Consider the following 19073-nt stretch of genomic DNA (forward strand, 5'->3'; position numbering starts at 1 on the left):
GCTATGACCATCGTATTCTCTTGACAAAATTCTACCAGCCTGTGTCCTGCTTCATTTTGTACTCCAAGGCCAAACTTGCCTGTTATTCCAGTTATCTTTTGGCTTCCTACTTTAGCATTCCAATCTCCCATGATGATAAGGACATCATTTTTGGGTGTTAATTCTAGAAGGTGTTGTAGGCCTTCATAGAACTGGTCAACTTCAGCCTCTTCAGGACCAGTGGTTGGGGTATAGACTTGGACTATTGTGCTGTTGAATGGTTTTCCTTGGATTCGAACTGAGAACATTCTGTCATTTTGGAGATTGTATCCCAGTACTGCTTTTCCTACTCTTTTATTGACTATGAAGGCTACTCCATTTCTTCTTAGGAATTCTTGCCCACAGTAGTATACCTGATGGTCATCTGCATTAAATCCACCCATTCTTGTCCATTTTAGTTCACTGATTCCTAAAATGTCGATGTTTAGTCTTGTCATCTCTTGTTTGACCACATTCATTTTGCCTTGATTCATGGATCTTACATTCCAGGTTCCTATGGAGTATAGATCTTTGCAACATCAGGATCTCCTTTCACCACCAGATACATCAGCAACTGAATGTCCTTTTGGCTTTGACCCAGTCGCTTCATTCTTTCTGGCGCTACTAGTACTAGCCCTCTGCTCTTTCCCAGTAGCATATTGGACCCCTTCCGACCTGAGGGGCTCATCTTCTGGCATCATATCTTTTTGCCTTTTGGCACTCTCTGTGGGGTTTTCATGGCAAAGATACTGGAGTGTGTTGCCATTTCCTTCTCCAGTGGATCACGTTTTGTCAGAGCTCTCTGCTATGACCTGTCTGTCTTGGGTGACCCTGCACGGCATAGCTCATAGCTTCATTGAGCTACGCAAGCCCCTTTGCCACGACAAGGTAGCAATCCATGAAAGTGGGTCAAAATGTTCACTCTGCTCCACTCTTGGGTGGTTCTTCCAGTCCCCAGAGATCCCTGGAACACTACAAGAGAGAGTTGGAACCACAAAGAGGTTGAATGCACACACAAATGAGAAACCAGAACCCTTCTGATATTCTCTTGTGAGAAAGGTGGTATATGAATGGGAGAGCTTCATTAAATTGTGACCTTTGACCTCTGCAGCTTGGCTGCCATCCTCAGGCATGGTGCTGACACTGTCCACTTGCCAGCAATCAGGTCAGATTCTGCTGCAGGTCTAGTTAGACACGGAATAGGCAGAGTCTCCTATCTTTTCCCCTGGAGCAGAAAGATGTCAACCTTGACCATGTATTCTGCTTCAGAGAGATGAACATGAGCAAACTCAATCCAGTGGCACATCCCTTCCTGCCTCCCTTCTCTTTTGGCCAGGGACTCTCAGCTGAATTCCAGAAATTGGACTCCTACCAACAGCTGATACCCAGGCAGTTCCATTTCCACATGAAGCATCCCTTCTTGTGGTCAGCATATGTGTCCGGCACCTGGGAGAAGTTGGACATCTTATTGTCCTTCATCTTGTGAAAGGAGGCATTTTCCACCACAGAGTCCACTTGCTGGCTGTTCAGCTCTTTCCCAAGGAAGTGGCAAATCATCTCCACGCTGCCTCACAGGTCCTGGTGAGGACTGAAGTGATGAAGATGAGAATGTGGATGTTCAGTCTGTCCCACACATGGGGATACACTCTTCATTGAGCATACGTGTAGATGGTTAAATAAATTTGACAGACTCTCTGCCATGTGTGTGTTAATCTCCCATCCATTGCTGCATGGACATTCCAGAAAGACAAGAGCAGAATCAGAAACTTGCCTTCCCTCTTGTATCAACATAATTTCAGAAGACAAGGAAACATCTGCCTTCTGAGCAGTGAAATGTAGAACTTGGTGCAGACACCTGATCTGAAATATCCCAAAGTTAGTGTTCTGCTGAGAATGTTCTCTCATATGTACTGGGCACCTTGACTTAGAAACTCAGCCTAGCAGAAATACAGTTGAACTAAGGAATTGATAACGGGGGCTGACGGGAACTGGGCGTTTTTCTCATATAACCCCAGTTCTCCATCAGCTCCACTGGCTCCCGATTGAAGTCCGGGCCCAATTCAAGGTGTTGGTTATGACCTATAAAGCCCTCCATGGCTTGAGTCCTGGGTATCTAAAGGAATGCTTGCGTCCATATATGCCCTCCCACCCCTTTTGATCAGCAACAGATGCCCTTCTCTGGGAACCCTCTGTGAATGATATTAGGAGGGTGAGTACCCGAAGGAGGGCTTTCTCTGTGGTGGCTCCCCATCTATGGAATGCGCTCCCCAGAGAGGTCCGCCTGGCACTGTCGTTATTTGTTTTTCGGCACCAGGCTAAGACCTTTTTATTTAAAACTTATTTTAATTGTTAATTTATTGATATTTATAGGATTTTAAATCTTTTAAGCCGAGATGCACCTGGTTTTAATATTTTTGTTGTATAATTGTTATAGTTGTATATTTTGATTTTGCTGTGAGCTGCCCCAAGCCTTTGTTGCGATGGGGGCGGCATAAAAATGTTTTAAATTAATAAGTAAATAAAATAACGATTTGATGTACCGACCACCACCTATTTAAATAGCTGAGCTAGGGGTCTACAAGTTCATGAGGAATAAGGCTACCACTATTTCTGAAGGCTACACGCTACATTCAGCATCAGAGACAAGATTCCTCTATGCACCAGTTGCAGGGGAACATGGACTGTATGTGGTTCCTGTACTCATGGCCTGCCTATTGGGTTTCCTGTAGCCAGTTGGCTGGCCAAGTTATAAAAGTAATGTTTGATTGAAGGACAATTAGTGGTCTTGTCTGGCAACTTCTTGGCTTCCTAGAACCCCTTAGAACTCCTCTGCACCTAACATAACATTTAATTAAAAAAAAACACCTTCCACTTGGAGTGATAACAAGGAACAGGCTAAGCTAGATATACGTGGGTGAACATGACCCAATACTGAACCATACTGCCAGCATCTCCTCATAGGTGATATAGAAGAAGTTGGGTCTGTCCTTCAGTTCCAGCCAGTTTTTCACATGGTCAGACCAGGAACCAAAGGCAACTGGAAGACAAAGCCATAAAAGAGCATGCAGAATCCCCATATTAGGGATAAGTGCATACGACAAAAGTATAGACATGAGGCAAATTGAGTAATATGTGGAAATTGGAAGAAGCATTTTGAGCTTTCAGATGAATTCTTTCAATGCCAATTTTTGCATGCAACAGTGTGGAAAGAACAAATTTCATTATCTGGTATAGACTTAGAGTAAATAACTCCTGAAAGCCCCTTCAACAAAGTTGTATGACTCCATGTTGCCTAATCTTGGCTTTCCAGGACATTTTGCTTCAGTTTTCAGTTTCTCAGAGAGACATGTGGCTGACTAAACTGAGTGGATGGCAGGCATCATGGCTTGCTGAACTGTGAAGCGGGTAGCCACCAAGCCCCCAGTGAGGACACCGACTGAGCATGCAGGAGGAGCTGGGGTGTACCAGTTCTCCTGGGATCAGAAGAACCACTAAGAAGAATTCCTGTATCCCTTCCCGTGCTTTGAAACACAACATGCCTCCTTCTTATTAAAGCACTGTGAAAGCCCAGAATCCCCCTTGCACACAGCAGAAGATGGAGGCGGGGTTCAGGTGAGAACCGCCCCTCTGTTACCTTAGCTTTGGAGGGCAGAAAGGACTTTGGGAAGAGCTGGCAGGTGACTGCTTAGCAGTTTAGGTGGAGGATGTTCCAAGGGACTATTCAGGCCAAGAGCAGCCTCAATCCACTGTTCCAAAACTTAGTCCAAACTTGTAGCCCAAATTGCCTCACTTCAGTGAATTTCTGAGAAGGCAAACCAAGATTGTGTACGGAACAAGGTTGGAAGGGCCTGGATTAGGTCAACTTCTGGCTGCTACTGTACGTACAGTTATCTATGTTTGCTTGTACAAGAACTTGAAGAAGATTAAATAGGTGGCAGAATGTGCTATGTAAACATAAGAACAATCTTGTCTGATCAGGCCAAAGTTCTATCCAGTTCAGAACTCTGTTTCCACAGTGGGCTACTAGATTCTGAGGGAAGCCTATGAAAGGATTTGGGTGCAGTGTCAGCTTTCTGCTCACAGTCCCCCGAAACTGGTGTTTAGAGGGATGCTTCCTCTGCTACTGGAACTTTCTTCAGGAAGATGGAGCCACCAGTGCTCCCACATTTTCTTACTAAGTGCTGGAGGAAACAGCACTTCCCAGTGCTGAGAACTGACTGTGCACTTGACAAGGTGCAATTTTCTTCCTCAGTGTTGAGACTCCAAGGGACCTGTAACCCGTTTCCTTCATAAAGCACCATCAGTATAGGCGGGGCCAAATAGATAGTCACATTCAGATTGAACTGTCAAAGAAGGGAGGGTTATCACCTGTGAAGCACACAGGAAGACAGCAGAGCAATCAGGTTTCTGTGTCTCCCAGAAACGTGTGAGGAGCCATGGTGCCTCTCATTTCAGAGGTAATGCCTCTCCATCTTGACCGGTCACCATTGGTAGCCCAATGCAATATGAAAGTGTCCTTTTAAAAGCAACTTCAGGAATAAATCATAAAGGATCTAATGGGGGAGAAGGAGATGGTATGTTTCACCACAGATTTTGATCAAAAGAGGGTGGGTGAAGCCCAAGGTCTCCCAGTAACCACAAGATGACTGAACTCAGGTGGGAGATGCATCCTCTGAAGGCAGAAAATGGGAATTCAGCATCTCTAGTGATCTGAGATGCAGTTCAGAAGCCTGAAGGCTCATTCTGAGCAAGCAGGCAAGAGCTGACTTGCTCAGCCCTCTTGCGGAACGCTGACATGCTCCTATAAGAGATCCCAGTCCCCAGAAAGAGGCAGCCAAGTTGAGGGAGGCAGCAGATGGTAGAGGCACTGAAGCAAAGGTGAATTTGAGGTGAGTGGCCAACCATTTAGGGATATAGAGGAGAGCTTGTGGAGATGAATGAGGCTTGCCCTTCTTCACAATCCCTCAGACTGTAGTATATCCATTATCTGCTCTCCGATGCTCTCATTTCTGAAGCTTGCATGGAACAAGTTCTGCAGCCCCTGAACTGCACATCACACCCAGCTCACAGGTGTGCTCACCACACCTGGGGCTTTGTGGATGAGTCCTGTAAATCCCAACTCAAACGTTGTAGGGCGAGGGCCAATTTGTGGAGCCTGAGAGGGTGCAGAGGGAGCAGGGTAGCTTTGGCTCTTAATGGCTGCCCCTTCTCTTGAGTTTGGACCATTCCCTTTTACAGATCAGGGAAGAATTTCCCAGTGGCCTGAGCTGAGCACTTTACCTTTGCAGGAGGTAAATATTCTCTGTGCCCACTGAGGTCCCTGTCTATCCTCCGCTATGCAGTGAAGGAAAGGGGTCTCTCTTGGATAAGCAGGAACTGCACCCCCTTCGAACCTTCAGCAGGTATCCTGAGATGTTTCCAGAGTGAATTCTAGGTGAGGATTTTTAAGGGGAATGGCAGAAGCGTTATACATAAGAGGAGCCATGACATGCATGGTGACATCTGCCATTCCTTTCCTTATTGGAGGGGTTAGTTTTACCCTGCACCATGCAATCAAGGTAGGAAACATCTCCATGATAGGCAGGCATGAAGCAAATATATTTGAAGCTCCAGCAGATATGCCGTTGTGCAGAGGGAGAATAATTCTTCCCAGAGATGGTATATACCTTCTTTATTCCTGGAAAGATCCAAGTTTCTTCCAGAATAGCAGTGATACTTGGGGAACTGACATTTTCATGTCTATACTGATTTCATATTCCAATTTACCTCTTTATTTCCTGACTTTTTTCTTCTTTGAAGAACTCAAAGTTGCTTGCATCATTCTATTCTTCCTGCTCTCAGTCCTATCCCCACAACAACAACCCTGTGAGGTAGGTTGGGCTGAGAGTCTGTGACTGGCCCAAGTTGCCCTTTGGGCTCCATGGCTGAGTCGGGACTGGAACCCAGACCTGGTGAGTCCCAGTCCCATGCTCTGAACAACTGCATCACAGTGGCTCTCAATTCACAGGGGAAAGCATCTTGAAACACAGTAGGAATGTTGCAGAATAACCTCTCCCTTTTCCTTCCATACATACAGCTTTTCAATGTCATCTGAGATGTATTTCACCCACAAGGGGATCCCCATCCCCAAGGTGGAGCATACGGCTGAAACAATCAACTTTCTGGAGAGCCAGTTCCAACTGTTGGATGATGATGTACTCACCGTCACTTATCCCAAGTCAGGTCAGTGATGCCATTACATCCCTGGACCCAGCGGTCCAGGGGCCTTGGCTTAGACAATGAGGTGCATTACTGCACCTATTTTAAAGGTGCCCCTTCCTCCATCCCATTCCATGTTTGCACCTGTTATGCTTGATATGGCCTAGAAAACCGATTCCGCGAGTTCATGGTGGGTACTCTTTTAACACTTCCAGTGGCTACTAGTCATGCCGACACAGTCGTATTGCTACCATCAGAGGCATTCTGCGGGCAGACAAGAGTGGGAGCTGTTGTCACTCATGGGCATCCCATGGCAGCACGTGGCTGGCCAGGGTGGGGCGGGGGCAGTAGCCTCTTCTTACGCTCTTCTTATGCACCCATGGACTGAGCTCTTCCTTGAGAGACGAGACACAAGGCTATCCAGGGCAGCATTTCCCCCCATGCAAGTCAACTGGTTTCACCTGGGAAACACATGAGGGCAGTATCACACTCCTGCTTCTGTTTCTCCACACGTGATATTCAGAGGTCAGGCATGTTGTGGGGGAAAGAAGAGAATCCTTGAACAATTGTATCTCCTTTCCTGTATTCCATGAACATTCACATGATTGCCAAGCTCTAATGGGTGGTGTTAATCTGCAATTAATCATGAGATACCAATATTTATTTATTTATTTATTTATTTATTTATTAAGACATTTCTATGCCGCCCCATTCGCCAAAGCCTCGGGGAGGCTCACAACATAAATTAAAATACAAAAGATAACAATATAAAATAAGTCGCCCTGGCCAGATAAAATAAGCGAATAATATTAACAATTAAAATGACGCTTAAATAAAAAGGTCTTCGCCTGGCGCCAAAAAACAAATAACGACGGTGCCAGGTGGACCTCTCTGGGGAGCATATTCCATAGATTGGGCGCCACCGCAGAGAAAGCCCTCCTCCGGGTACCTATCCTCCTAATTTCTGTCACGGAGGGTTCCCGGAGAAGGGCCTCTCCCGCAGATCTCAAGGGGTGGGCAGGCGTATATGGACGTAAGCGCTCCTTCAGGTAACCAGGATCCAAGCCGTTTAGGGCTTTATAGGTCATCACCAACTCCTTGAATTGGGCCTGGACTTCAATGGGAAGCCAGTGAATATTAGAGAGCCCAATAGAAATGCCAGGGATGCTTTGATCATATCACTGGGAGTGTTATTCAAGAGAGCCATCTCTGCATACTGATTGCAAGTGCACTAGGAAGAAAAGATGAGCCTTCCCACCCTTTTCTGGCCCCCTACCAGCATTCATGACCTTGTTCAATTGCTCATGACTTATTGTTGCGTTTTCAGTAGGTATTAACTAATTACCAAAACTTCTTTCCATTCTACCGGTCATGCCAGGCCATGGGATGATGGGTGTGTGAAAGGGGCGCATAGCAGAAGAAAAGGTTTTGGGAAAGAAGCAACCCTATGACTATTGGACTCCCAGCTACCACCTGGATGCAGGAGATCTCGGGCTTGATCCAGCACAAAGGGGACCCCTCATGGGTTCATAGTGTTACTCTGGGAACGGACACCATGGCTTGAGACCACCTATGGCCTGAAGATGGCCACAGGATACCCTCCGCCCAGATTGATGGCTTCCCATCTGCCATTTCAGCTCTTCCCTAAGTCTTTTCAGTGCTCCAAAGCTAAGGTGATAGAGAAAGACCTGCATCACAAGCCCATCTTCGCCCCTGGCTAAGCAGCAACCAAGATATGAGGCAACCCATGGACAGCAAAGTGCCATTTTGCGTACTAAAACTCAGGGAGGATTACTGGAATTCTTAATGCTGTTCTGGTTCTATGAGAATCTGAATCCTGCTCGCCTTGCATGTCCATGTCTTTACTGGCAACTTGCTGACTGCCAGTTCACACACCAGCAGCCCCTGAGGCCTCCCATGCCTTCAGTTAGGGACCCCCCCTCCACCCGCCATGCCTCCCCTCGTTCCTTCTGATGTGGAGAACCCTCCTTTCCCCGGTCCTGCTCCTCTTGGAGAAAAACATCTTGCTGGAGGATCATGCAGTGCAACGCGGACGGAGTGACGGAGGTGGCTTTTGTCTCCCCAGTCCGTGTGCTCGGGATTTCTGCCGGATAGGCGTTTTTGGCCATCCAGTCGAGGGACTGTGGAGGAGGAAGGGAAGCCTCTGCAACATGCCGTCCCCTCCCAATGCCCCCTTTCCACTGTTCCTCGGGAGGTAGTCAATGTGTCCCCACCCCCCATGGCAGCTGCGAGGGAGTGGGGGACTGATTTCCTTTTGCAACTTCAGACTGCTGTCTCCAGTCCAGAAAGGATCCTGTGTCCACCCAAGCACGGTCTCAGAGCCATAGGATCACTCCTTTGGCTTCTTACATAAAACTTCTAGAGCTGGAAAACTGACATACCTGCTCATGTGAGTGAGTTGATCGAGCCGATTTTTATGCGTATGCAGGCATATGCTTTTAAGAATAGAAACATTGTGTTTGTCGACATTGTGTTTGTCGGAGATCTAAACGACCATTCAGAAGAATTTCTCTAATCTAGCCCATGCTTGAGTATTTAATGAGAATTTCTTTCCTACATTTTGCAGCCTACTGAAAGGTGCAGGTGGACTTCAAGTGCAAATGGTTCCTCTCCTACCTTCGCTTTGGAGTGGAGGAAGGACTTAGGGAAGAGCTGAAACGGCAGGTGACTGGATAGCAGCCTGGGTGGAGGAAGTGCCAAGGCACGCTTCAAGCAATACTCATGCTCAATCCATGGGGGCCGCTGCGGTAGGCCCAGATTCTGGACCCTTGAGGGGTCTCCATCATGCCGGATCAAGCCCAAGATCTCTTGCATCCAAAAGGTGCCTGAGGGAGGAAAAACACGTCACAGAGCTCCCTATTCTCCTGGTCGTGGAATCACCTTCCACTTCTCACTTGCACTGCCCACAAATATTACCAGCCCCTTGCAAGACAATGTGATTCTTTCTAGGCAGAATACATTTCTGTAAACTACTCGTAGCTACCAAAAATGCTTCAAGGCCTGGATGCCCCACATTTATGACCAGCTGAACACTGCCACATTTGCATGAGCACATCCTTCCTGGGGTGGGCAGGGTGTGGGCAGGAGTGAGTGATGATCTGAACAGGGGGTCAAGCTACTTATTACATGTTTGTCTTCCTGTGTGATGCAACATGGAAGTTGCATTCTTGTTGATGCGCAAAGTGAGACCCTGCAAGGTTATCCCAGGATTCTTTGCATGCCTCCCTCTGAAAGAAAGCCAGAGAAACTCCCCGGGTGCTTAGTTGCATGGCCATGAACTCCAGGAAGAAGAGAGCATGATCCAAGAACTCTCTTCCCTTTACCCCCACCACAAGATCTGTCTCAGTTTTGTTAACATCACCACAGCCTCATCCTGCTCCAAAGATGAAAGCTACTTCGAATTTGCACCATGGCAATTCTTGGGCAGCTCTCGGGTCCATGCAGTGGTCTTTCCTCCTGCATTGACTAAACAAGGTGTGGTAGCAGGTGTGGCACAATTCTCCTTGATGCAAACTCCAGGAGTCGGGCGGTAGCAGAGACTATGAGCAGGAAGATTACCCTGTGCTTTCTGCTGTTTGATCTGATTAAACTCTATTCGTGGCCAGTGAGAAGTGCCCTGAGCAGCAAAGGCCTCCCCAAGCTAGTGGTACAGCTGGAAATCACCGAGCAAAGGGGAAATGGGCCACACTATACAGCTGCCCGCACTCCCAGATAGCTATTGATCATCTGGCACTCCTGGAAATCGTGTGAGGGCAAAATCCATGTGGATGCCTAGAACCCTCTGGAATAGGCCCCTTCTGAGCTCTCAGCAAGTGTGGGGCAGCACAGAGGGGAGGCTGGCACAGTTTCCTCCTCGCTGCAAGAGATATTCAGAAAGGAGCTCTTGGCCGTGCCGAGATTGTCCCCCTCCCTATGAGGAAGAGAGGTGGAGGTGCTGCCAGGATCTTTGCAGAAGGGCAGTGCCTTTCTCCTAGACTGGGTGCAAAGTTCACAATAAACCATACGAGCTGCCTTATCCTCTCTTCTAAGGTCCACATCCAGACCGAGTGAGCTACACTGAATATAGAGCATGGGTCTATAGAATGACATTCCTGAAATAGTTTGTTTTGCGGCTCAGCAACAGTGGTAAGGAGATAAATTATTGTATTGATCGGCATCCATCCTGCATTTCACTTGAAGAGAATTGAAGTACCATCCAGAAGCAAAAACTTACAGTTCAGTTAGGAGGATTCTCCTTAGGGATATAGAAGCACCACTGACCTGACTTGGGGTAAGTGACCACCACTGTATCGTCATCCAGGAGCTGGAATTCATTCTCCACAAAGCTGAGTGTTTCCACTGAGTGTTCATCTATTAAGAAAGGGGTGCCTTTGTGGGTGAAATACGTCAGTGATGACATTGCAGGGAAATCTCTGCATATGGAAAAGAGAGAGAAGCAGAGAGAGAGGTACACTGCAACACCTGTCAGAATTTTTGTTGTTTGTTTCCTGCAGCCAGCAAAACATGCATCATGAATTGGTTATAGACTGGCTCCCAGTCTGACACCTTGAAAATGGAATTTCAGAGCTATGTCATAGAGGTGAAAATTGAAGAACAATATTTGAAGATTAAAATCTCCTCAGAATTCAAGAAAAGCTACTCAGAAGTGAGGGCATTCAGGCCTTCTGGTTGCCATCACAGTGATATCAGCAACAAAGAATGGAAGTGCCAATCTTCGCACAGAAATCTGTGCTCCATTGGGCTTTGGGAAGTTCATCTGAGCCCTGGAGGGGCTGGGAGCAGAAGAGTGAGCCACCTATGGTTTGTGTGTGGGGGGGGGTGACAGCCCCCCCCCATCCACTGGGGGAAACTCATGGATTCTCAGTGAATGGAACAAGAGGGGTGCTGCACCTCTCTAGCTGTCAGCACTGGTTAAACAGTGAAGAAAAAAAAAAATAAAATTGGACATCAGACCTGCTGGTTGAGCAAATACCCACTTTAAAATATTGTCCTTAAAAGAAACTCTTGGAACAATAACCAAACTAGACAAAATGCCCCTTTTGACAGAGGAGAAGAATCCCCCCCTCCCTGTGTTGCCTAAGAGGCAACAGAACTGGGGAGATTAATCGAGACTGGGGAAGTTTGAGAACTGGAAAAGAAGAGCTTTTTTTCTTTTTAATCTCCCCAAGGGAAAAAAATAAAATTTGAAACTTCCTGTACATCAATCTGTAGAAAAAGTTCTTTTTGCTTCTTTACATTTCTCTTTCAAATGGCATGGCGATCTGATCATTTCCGATACTGTGCATGAAAATGAAACTACTCTGATTGTTACAACAAATAGCCCTTTGCTGCCATCATGTGGCTGTTTTCCCCAGTAACAGGCATTTTGAATACCTAAAAACTTCGTGACTCTTGTGGCTATTTTGCTTTATAACAGGTTGTTTTAATAAATGTTCTTTTTTCACCATGAAAAAACCTATTCATCAGCATCTGCACCCATGTCCGCGAGTCAAAGTTCAACACACCAACCAAAACCTTTGGATTTGACGATTCAACAGGAAAAATTTCAAAAGGACTTACACATAACACTTTCGGTAGTGCAAGGGTCTATTCAATAAAGTCATTGCATTCAGCAATGCAAGAGTCCATTAAAAAAGCCATGTAAAAATTGGCTTCGGAACAAAATGAAAGACTGGATAAATTGGATAGTCATGTTGCGGACATAAATAATCAACTTACAGATATTTGACTTAAAACAGTACAGAATGAACAAAAATACAAGAAATGGGAAAGAAGACTGATGATATTATAAGAAAACTGAAAAGATGGATAAAGAAATACAACAGCTAACACAAACAAATAAGTCACTATGGGAATTATGGTTGCTATTTTGGAGATGAAAAAGGCATCTAACTATTTAAGACTACAGAATATACTAGAGGCAAGAAATGAAAACCTAAGCGACTTAATAAATACTATGTTAGCAGATGCTCTTGGCCTTGAAAAGGAAGAGATTGATAAAGAAATTGACCTGGTCTATAGAGTAAACTCAAGCTATGTAAGAAGACATAAACTTCCGAGAGAAGTCCACATTAAATTTACAAAAAGATCTAGAAGAGACCAAGTTCTTAAAATTTCACATGATCAACCATTAAAATACGACTAACGTGATGTAACTGTTTTGAAACAAATACCTTGGAGAATTAGAGAAGGATGGAAGAAATACTAATTCCTCACTTCCAAGTTGATGATGAAAGGAAACATGTTCAGATGGATATTACAAGAAGGGATATTTTTTTACTTGGAATTCTACAAGATTTAGATTGAATTCAATCTTCAAGGCCCAAGAATGCTATGAAAATTTTAGAAGTTCATTTGAAGACGAAGAGCGGACTGAAGAAAAGGAGAAAATTTAAAATGGTAAGGCGGTGGCTGAAATATCCTACCTTCCAGAAGAAGGAGAAATAGCAATTTTAGATCAACAAGGAGACAAACAGTTATCAGAGCAAAAAGAAAAGAGAAAAGTTAGAAGCGTGAAATACACAATATATAAATATGGATCTCAAAATGGAAGGAAGAATTGAATTACTTTCTGTGAATATAAATGGATAAAACTCACCTCCTAAGGGGAAAAGAGTTTTTTCTCAACTTCAAACATTGAAATTAGATGCAATTTGTCCACAAGAAACACACATAAAAAGACAACATCATAAACTTCTGGAATGTTCAAAACTTGGCAAGGTATTTATATCTTCGGCTCATCCAAAGAAAAAAGGTTTGGCTTTATACCTTAAAGAAAATTTGGATCCTAAACATATCTTTTCAGATGAAGATGGAAGAATTTTATTGGTTGAGGTGACAATAAAACTAAAGAAGGCGCTTTTGGTGGCAATTTATGCACCTAATGATCATCAAGAAGCTTTTTATCAAAAACTGCATACCTTATTTCTACAAATTGAATATCAGACTCTCAGATTAATGGGAGATTTCAATGCAATTGTTGACAAAATAAATGGACTATAAGAGTGATACTAATGGGAAGAGAGGAAGGAGAATACTTCCAAAGTACTTCTTTAACTTCTTAGAGGAATTTAGACTTATAGATACCTGGAGACAGAAAAACACAACCACAGCCAAATATACTTTTGATTCGAATAAACGTAGGTCATGGTCTAGAATTGATATGATCAGGATAACTCCAGACCTAATTCCAGATTTACTAGAAGTTGAAAGAGACACAAATGTCTGGGATGATCATAATCCTATAACCATGCCCTGGAAAGGAATAACAAAAATGCCTAGATGGACATTTAACAAATATCTATTAAAACATAAAAATTTTAAAGAAGAAATAACAAAGGGACTAAAATTCTTCTTTCAAGTAAATAAAGTAGAAGAAACCTCTTTACAAAACATTTGGGACACCACCAAAGCCTATGTCAGAGGACTGATCATAACTTATTCAGAAAAAATAAATAAAAGGAGAAAACAGGAATGACTTAAATTAATAGATGAGCTGACAAAGCTCAAACAGGAATTAAAGAAAGAGCCATCAAAAAAGGATCTCAAGATACAGATGACTACTTTAAAACACAAATTGAATCTTCTAGAAACAAATGAATTAGCTAAACAAATGAAAATGAACGGGACCGAAAATGCTACTAAACCGGGGAGATGGTTAGCTTATAAATAAGTAAGTAAGTAAGTAAGTAAGGAAGGAAGGAAGGAAGGAAGGAAGGAAGGAAGATAGATAGAAAGAAAGAAAGAGAATAGAGATTATTATTCAAGTTGAAAGATGGAGAAGGACAACTAAGGTTCCATTTAGATGCCAGGAAGCATTTCCTGACAGTTAGGACCCCAAGGGTGTGGAATGGGCTTCCACGAGAGGTGGTTGAGAACCCATCGGTGCGGGTGTTCAAGGATAGGCTGGACGTCCACATAGTGGGCATGTCATGAGCAGAGCCGCCTGGTGCCGGAGGTCAGACTAGATGGCCTGGGAGGCCCCTTCTGACTCGCTCTGTTTTTATGTTTCTAACTACAGGTACAAAGCGCATAAATACAGAAAATAGTGGAAGATTTTTTTACAAAGTTGTATCAAGCCAAAGAAATTTCAACTGAAAAAATCCATGAATATATACAATAGGCAAATCTACCAAAGTTGCCGGAGAAATTTCAAAACATACTAAATGAGGAAATTACAATGACAGAAGTAATTTAAGCGATTAAGAAACAAAAAAATGACAAAACTCCTGGCCTGGATGGATTACCAGAAGAGTATTATAAATGTTTTGAAGAAATTTAAGTACACCTCTGAAGGATGTATGTAATGCTGTATTATCAGACACTAAAATATAGAATACTTGGATAAAGGCAAATGTAACTTTAATTCCGAAAAAAGACACGGACTTGACACAGATTCAAAACTACAGACCAATTTCACTTTTAAATGTGGATTATAAGATGAAAACATGATTAAAAGATTATATGATTTTCTTTTGGACATGAGAATGGAAGATGAACAAGTTAAGGAAACTATGATAACATGGGCACAAAATTTTGGATACAGTATTGAGCTACAGAAATGGCAAAAGTTGTGGGAAAGAAAGATTAAGATAACTTTAGCAATTTCATATAAAGAAAATCTTTATAAAATGTTCTTTAGATGGTACTTGTTGCCGAATAGATTAGAAAAAATGTTCCCAAATATGTCAAATAGATGTTGGAAGTGTAAACAAAAATCTGGTACTTTTTAATCATATGTGATGGACTTGTGCTAAGGCAAAAATGTACTGGGTCAAAATACATAAATGGCTTGAGGAAATGCTGCAAAAACCTTTAATATTCAAACTTGAAATGTTTTTATTAGGCATCCTTCCTGATAATCTTGACAAACAAAGTATATATTTGATTTTACATGAAATTACTGTGGGAAGGATTGTATTTGCTCAATACTGGAGGAATGAAGAACCACCAACTGAAGAGCTGATTCTAAAAAAGATTCTGGACTGTGCAAAAATGGATAGACTGACTTTGTCTTTGAACGAGAAGGAAGAAACATACTTCTATCAAGCCTGGAATTTTAGTTGAATATGTTTATTAATTGCAATAAGAGTAAGATGTCAACTCAGTATGTTCAGTGTCTCGGGAATAATGGCTGTTTTAGTTTAAATTAGTAGAGAAAATAATAAAAAAAATGAACAATTGAAAACTGAGGGCATTCAGTCTGAAAAGGAGATGCCCTGGGTTCTATGCAGCTGTTGGATCAAGCTTTTAAAAGAAGTGCAGCAAGAAAAGCGTTGACTGATTCATAACAGGGACCATGACTCCCCCTCCCATACAACCCAAACGTTTGTCTACTCACCAAGGAATTCAGCATGTAGTGTACAGTGTCCACCATCTGCAGCCTCAGATCGCTTCTTTCTCTCTTCCTGCATGCCCACCATTTCTGCACAAGCCAGTTGACCGGGAGCATTGACACTCAGGCTGTTGCTTCCTGAGTGGTTGGGGCCAGAATTAAAGGGGGATGGGAAGGGGGAAGAGAATGCTTCCATGCGCATATGTGTTCTCAGAGTCACAATATTCCCTTAGTGATTAATGCAAAGGAAACAGGCCAAGGAGATGAGGAAGCCGGTGCAGCAGGCCCCTCAGTGGAGTCAAGCGAGTGGACACGGCAGCCCGGGTCTTCCTCTGCTGCACAACTTTTTGCATCCAGAGGTGCCGATCTGCACAGAGGCTTTCACTCACAGTGCTAATGGGGCCACACTGGGCATGGACTTACATCCCCACACCCTGATGTGCATCACAGAGGTTTCTGTGTTCATCTGATGTGCTTGCAAAGCTCCCGTGGAAAAGCTCCAAGGTTGCCCCAAGAAGCATGCTTACAACCTCCCTTCAGATCTGCCTGCTGAGTGCGAGAAGGACTATGATCTAGCCAGGCCACAAAAAGGCAGGGCTCCTCTGTTTCCATCATTGGGAGAAGTCATGTAGGCCAAGACTTTGTGATCCCCCCCCCCCTCTGTATTTTAAAAAAAAGTAAAAAGGGGTGGGGGAAGGAGGGTGGGTGAAGCCCAAGGCCTCCCAGTAACTGCAGGACAACTGACCTCAGGTGTGAGATGCATTATCTGAAGGCACAAAAAGGGAATTCAGCATGGCTAGTGAGCTGAGATGCATGTCAGAATCCCAAGTGCAACACCCAAAATTCCCAGTCCAGATGGGAATTCTGGCAGTTGTAGTGCAAATGCCTCTGAAGGCCGCGAGGCTGGGGAAGGCTGCACTAAGCCATCTTGGGCTATTTCTGGCCTCAGGCCTCAGCCCAAAATGGGCTGAGTGACCTGACTTATCCCAGCTGCACTCCTTTGGGAGCCACCTGTCAGCTTCACCCTCTGGAATTCTGGGAAGACTGTCCCAGCCCGCCTGTGATCAGCCAGTGCAGATCGCGTGAAGGACTTGTGTAAATGAGGCATACAGAAATGTCGGCGCTTGATATTTTCTCCCTGACTGCTCACACTTTCTGTCCAGTCTAGGTGACTTGCATGCCAGAGGGCCAGCACAGGGACCTTGGTTTTACTCACCCTAACCATCAGTTGATGCTTAATGTAGACACTTACGTGAACATTGTGACCCTCCCCACCCAGACAGAATGCCATCGGACAGCACTCGGAGAGATCTTGACCAGTCACTCTGTCAGCCCAGTGTAGGCAAGTTCCAGGCCCTGGGCCTGCCCTCTGACCGGGTATTGCTATTCCCAACCCTAACCCACGCTTACCCCAAACGTGCAGTCAGGACTCCTCCTCATCCAGGCAGCAGGCAGAAAGGCAGCCGCAGGGTGTCTCTTTGCTCATTAGCTCAGTCTCCTACATCTTAGCTCAGCCGAGGGGGCTGGAGCTGTGCAAGGGCTGAGGCTTCCCACTCACTGGCTGCATTAGACTCATGCCCTTAGGGGCACCAGGTAGCACTTCACCAGTGGGAGCACCCAGGGGGTAGATCCCACAGCATTAATGCAAGGGGAGGATTCTTTAGAGGTGTGCCCAGTTTGGGTTCAACTCTCCTTACATGACCAGGAGCTTATTTTTCAGCTTACTTGGGTATTTTTAGAGCTACTTGGTCCTGCTGCTGGGAAGTGTCAATAAGATGTGCATTGCAGAGAGGGTCCAGTGTAGTGGCTTCTGAGGGCAAGAAGGCAAGGACTGACCTCGCAACAAGTCTGGGGGATACTCCTGAATGAGAAGTGTAATATATCCATGCAGTGTTAGACATGGTTCACCTTCTGCTCTCCCATGTTCTTCAGATGCTGCAATTCCTGCTGTTTTAGTCAGATAATGTGATATTCTTTCCAGGAAAAAGTGACTTTTTATTGTGGAGAACAATCCTGAACCAAAGGAGAAGCAGAAGGGAGGTTTATTTCAGATCCAATTCATACACATGAATGAAGAAATGGCATCTCAGGCACTTTGAAATCATGCCATTGAAGAGGATGATAGATTTTGTTTGAATTGCTTCAGTGGGTATACCAATGAAAAAAAACCATGCATCCAACTCCATGTGCACACAGGTGTAGAAGCGACAGATTGTGCGAACGTGGCAGCCTTATTAATAACGGGAACCATAAAGTGGTTTGGAGCTGATACCCTTCTGAGCACAATCCAAGGAGCTGATTTTCACTTATAAAGCTTTCCAAAGCTTGGGACTGAATTACCAGATGGAGCACCTCTCCGAACTGCAGACTGCTTGGACCTTACAGTCCACCTCTAGGGCCGTATTCTGACTGCCAGCTCCAAGGCTGGGCTAGGAGGAGGAAACAAGCAGGAGGGCCTTTGTAGTGGTGGTCCCCTAACCATGAAATGTTATTCATGATTAGGCTCTCCTGTTGCCCACATCGTGATCTTCTCAGCATCGGATCAAAATTGCCCCCCTTTCCCAAGCATTTGTATGATTCATAATGATACATTATATCTGCTGTTTTAATTAGTTCCCTTGTTTTGAAATATGTACACATGCGAAACTGCTTTATATTTATTGCTTTATTTAATTTTACACATGTGAAACTGCTTTATTTGCTTTGGAAGGCTTAAGTTGCTTGAAATTGTACATTGGATATGTATTCCATGCCTGATACAACTCTATAGAAATAACCATCCTGAACTATACCCCTTGATCATGTGCTAGATACAATTTGAGGTATGGGAGATACAAGGAGGAAGATCACAGAACAGCACAAGCAACGGTCTGTCCTTCTTCAGTCCCACGGGAAGGTGAGACCCACACCCTGCATCTTCTCTCGATAGACGTGGTCAAAGTGCTCGCTCTGTGCCACCGTCAGGTGGTTCTTCCAGTCCCCACAGATCCCTGGAACGCCACACGAGAGAGCGGGAAACATCAGTGTGGAGCAGACACAGAATGCCTCCCCCTTGAATAAACTTCACCCTGCACTGCACAAGGTCTGAGTGAGCAGCACGCAGGGAGCAGCCAAGGAGTGCTGAGTGGAGACGGATGTGTATTACTCCCTCAGCAGCCCTCCAGCCCAAAGTCATGGTGGAAAGCAATGTCCTCTCAGTGCTGCCCGAAGCCTGTGGTGGGGCCCCAACACGGATATGCTGAAGCCTCCCTCTTCCACAGCACAGTCCCACACCAGTCAGCCCTCCAGCCTCTTTCCTTCCATTCTGCCTGGCCATGGGGGAAATATGGCCAACCTCAATCCAGTGGAGATTTTTCCTGCCTTCCAGGGAAGCTCTGTTTTACCTTTCCTAAACATAATCCCTTTCATAGGTTTAAAAAATCGCTCTGGCAACTGGGATGGCTGCAACATTTTGTTCTCCTTCATCTTCTGGAACGAGGCATTTTCCACCACGGAATCAAGC

At 44.7% G+C, this 19073-nt stretch overlaps 2 protein-coding genes across 2 annotated transcripts in view; both read right to left on the minus strand.

Annotated features, from left to right (window-relative positions):
- Positions 1–1386: 1386 nt before the first annotated feature.
- LOC123026017 (sulfotransferase 2B1-like) lies at positions 1387–10636 on the minus strand. The gene is given in 5 exon segments (XM_044435251.1): positions 1387–1596; positions 2961–3055; positions 8201–8357; positions 8854–9062; positions 10498–10636. Coding segments are annotated over 5 exon segments (810 nt in total).
- A 7528-nt stretch (positions 10637–18164) lies between these two features.
- Positions 18165–19073, minus strand: part of LOC123026018 (sulfotransferase 2B1-like) — a 6331-nt gene continuing 5422 nt past the window's right edge. Inside the window, exons 6-7 of the mRNA XM_044435253.1 lie at positions 18955–19072; positions 18165–18561 (exon numbers count right to left, since the gene is read on the minus strand). Of these exons, the coding sequence (XP_044291188.1) occupies positions 18452–18561; positions 18955–19072 (228 nt within the window). The 3' untranslated portion in view covers positions 18165–18451. The remainder of the gene's footprint in view (positions 18562–18954; position 19073) is intronic.

This window comes from Varanus komodoensis, unplaced genomic scaffold (assembly GCF_004798865.1).
Source record: "Varanus komodoensis strain SLA01 unplaced genomic scaffold, ASM479886v1 scaffold29_1, whole genome shotgun sequence".
Classification (NCBI taxonomy): domain Eukaryota; kingdom Metazoa; phylum Chordata; class Lepidosauria; order Squamata; family Varanidae; genus Varanus; species Varanus komodoensis.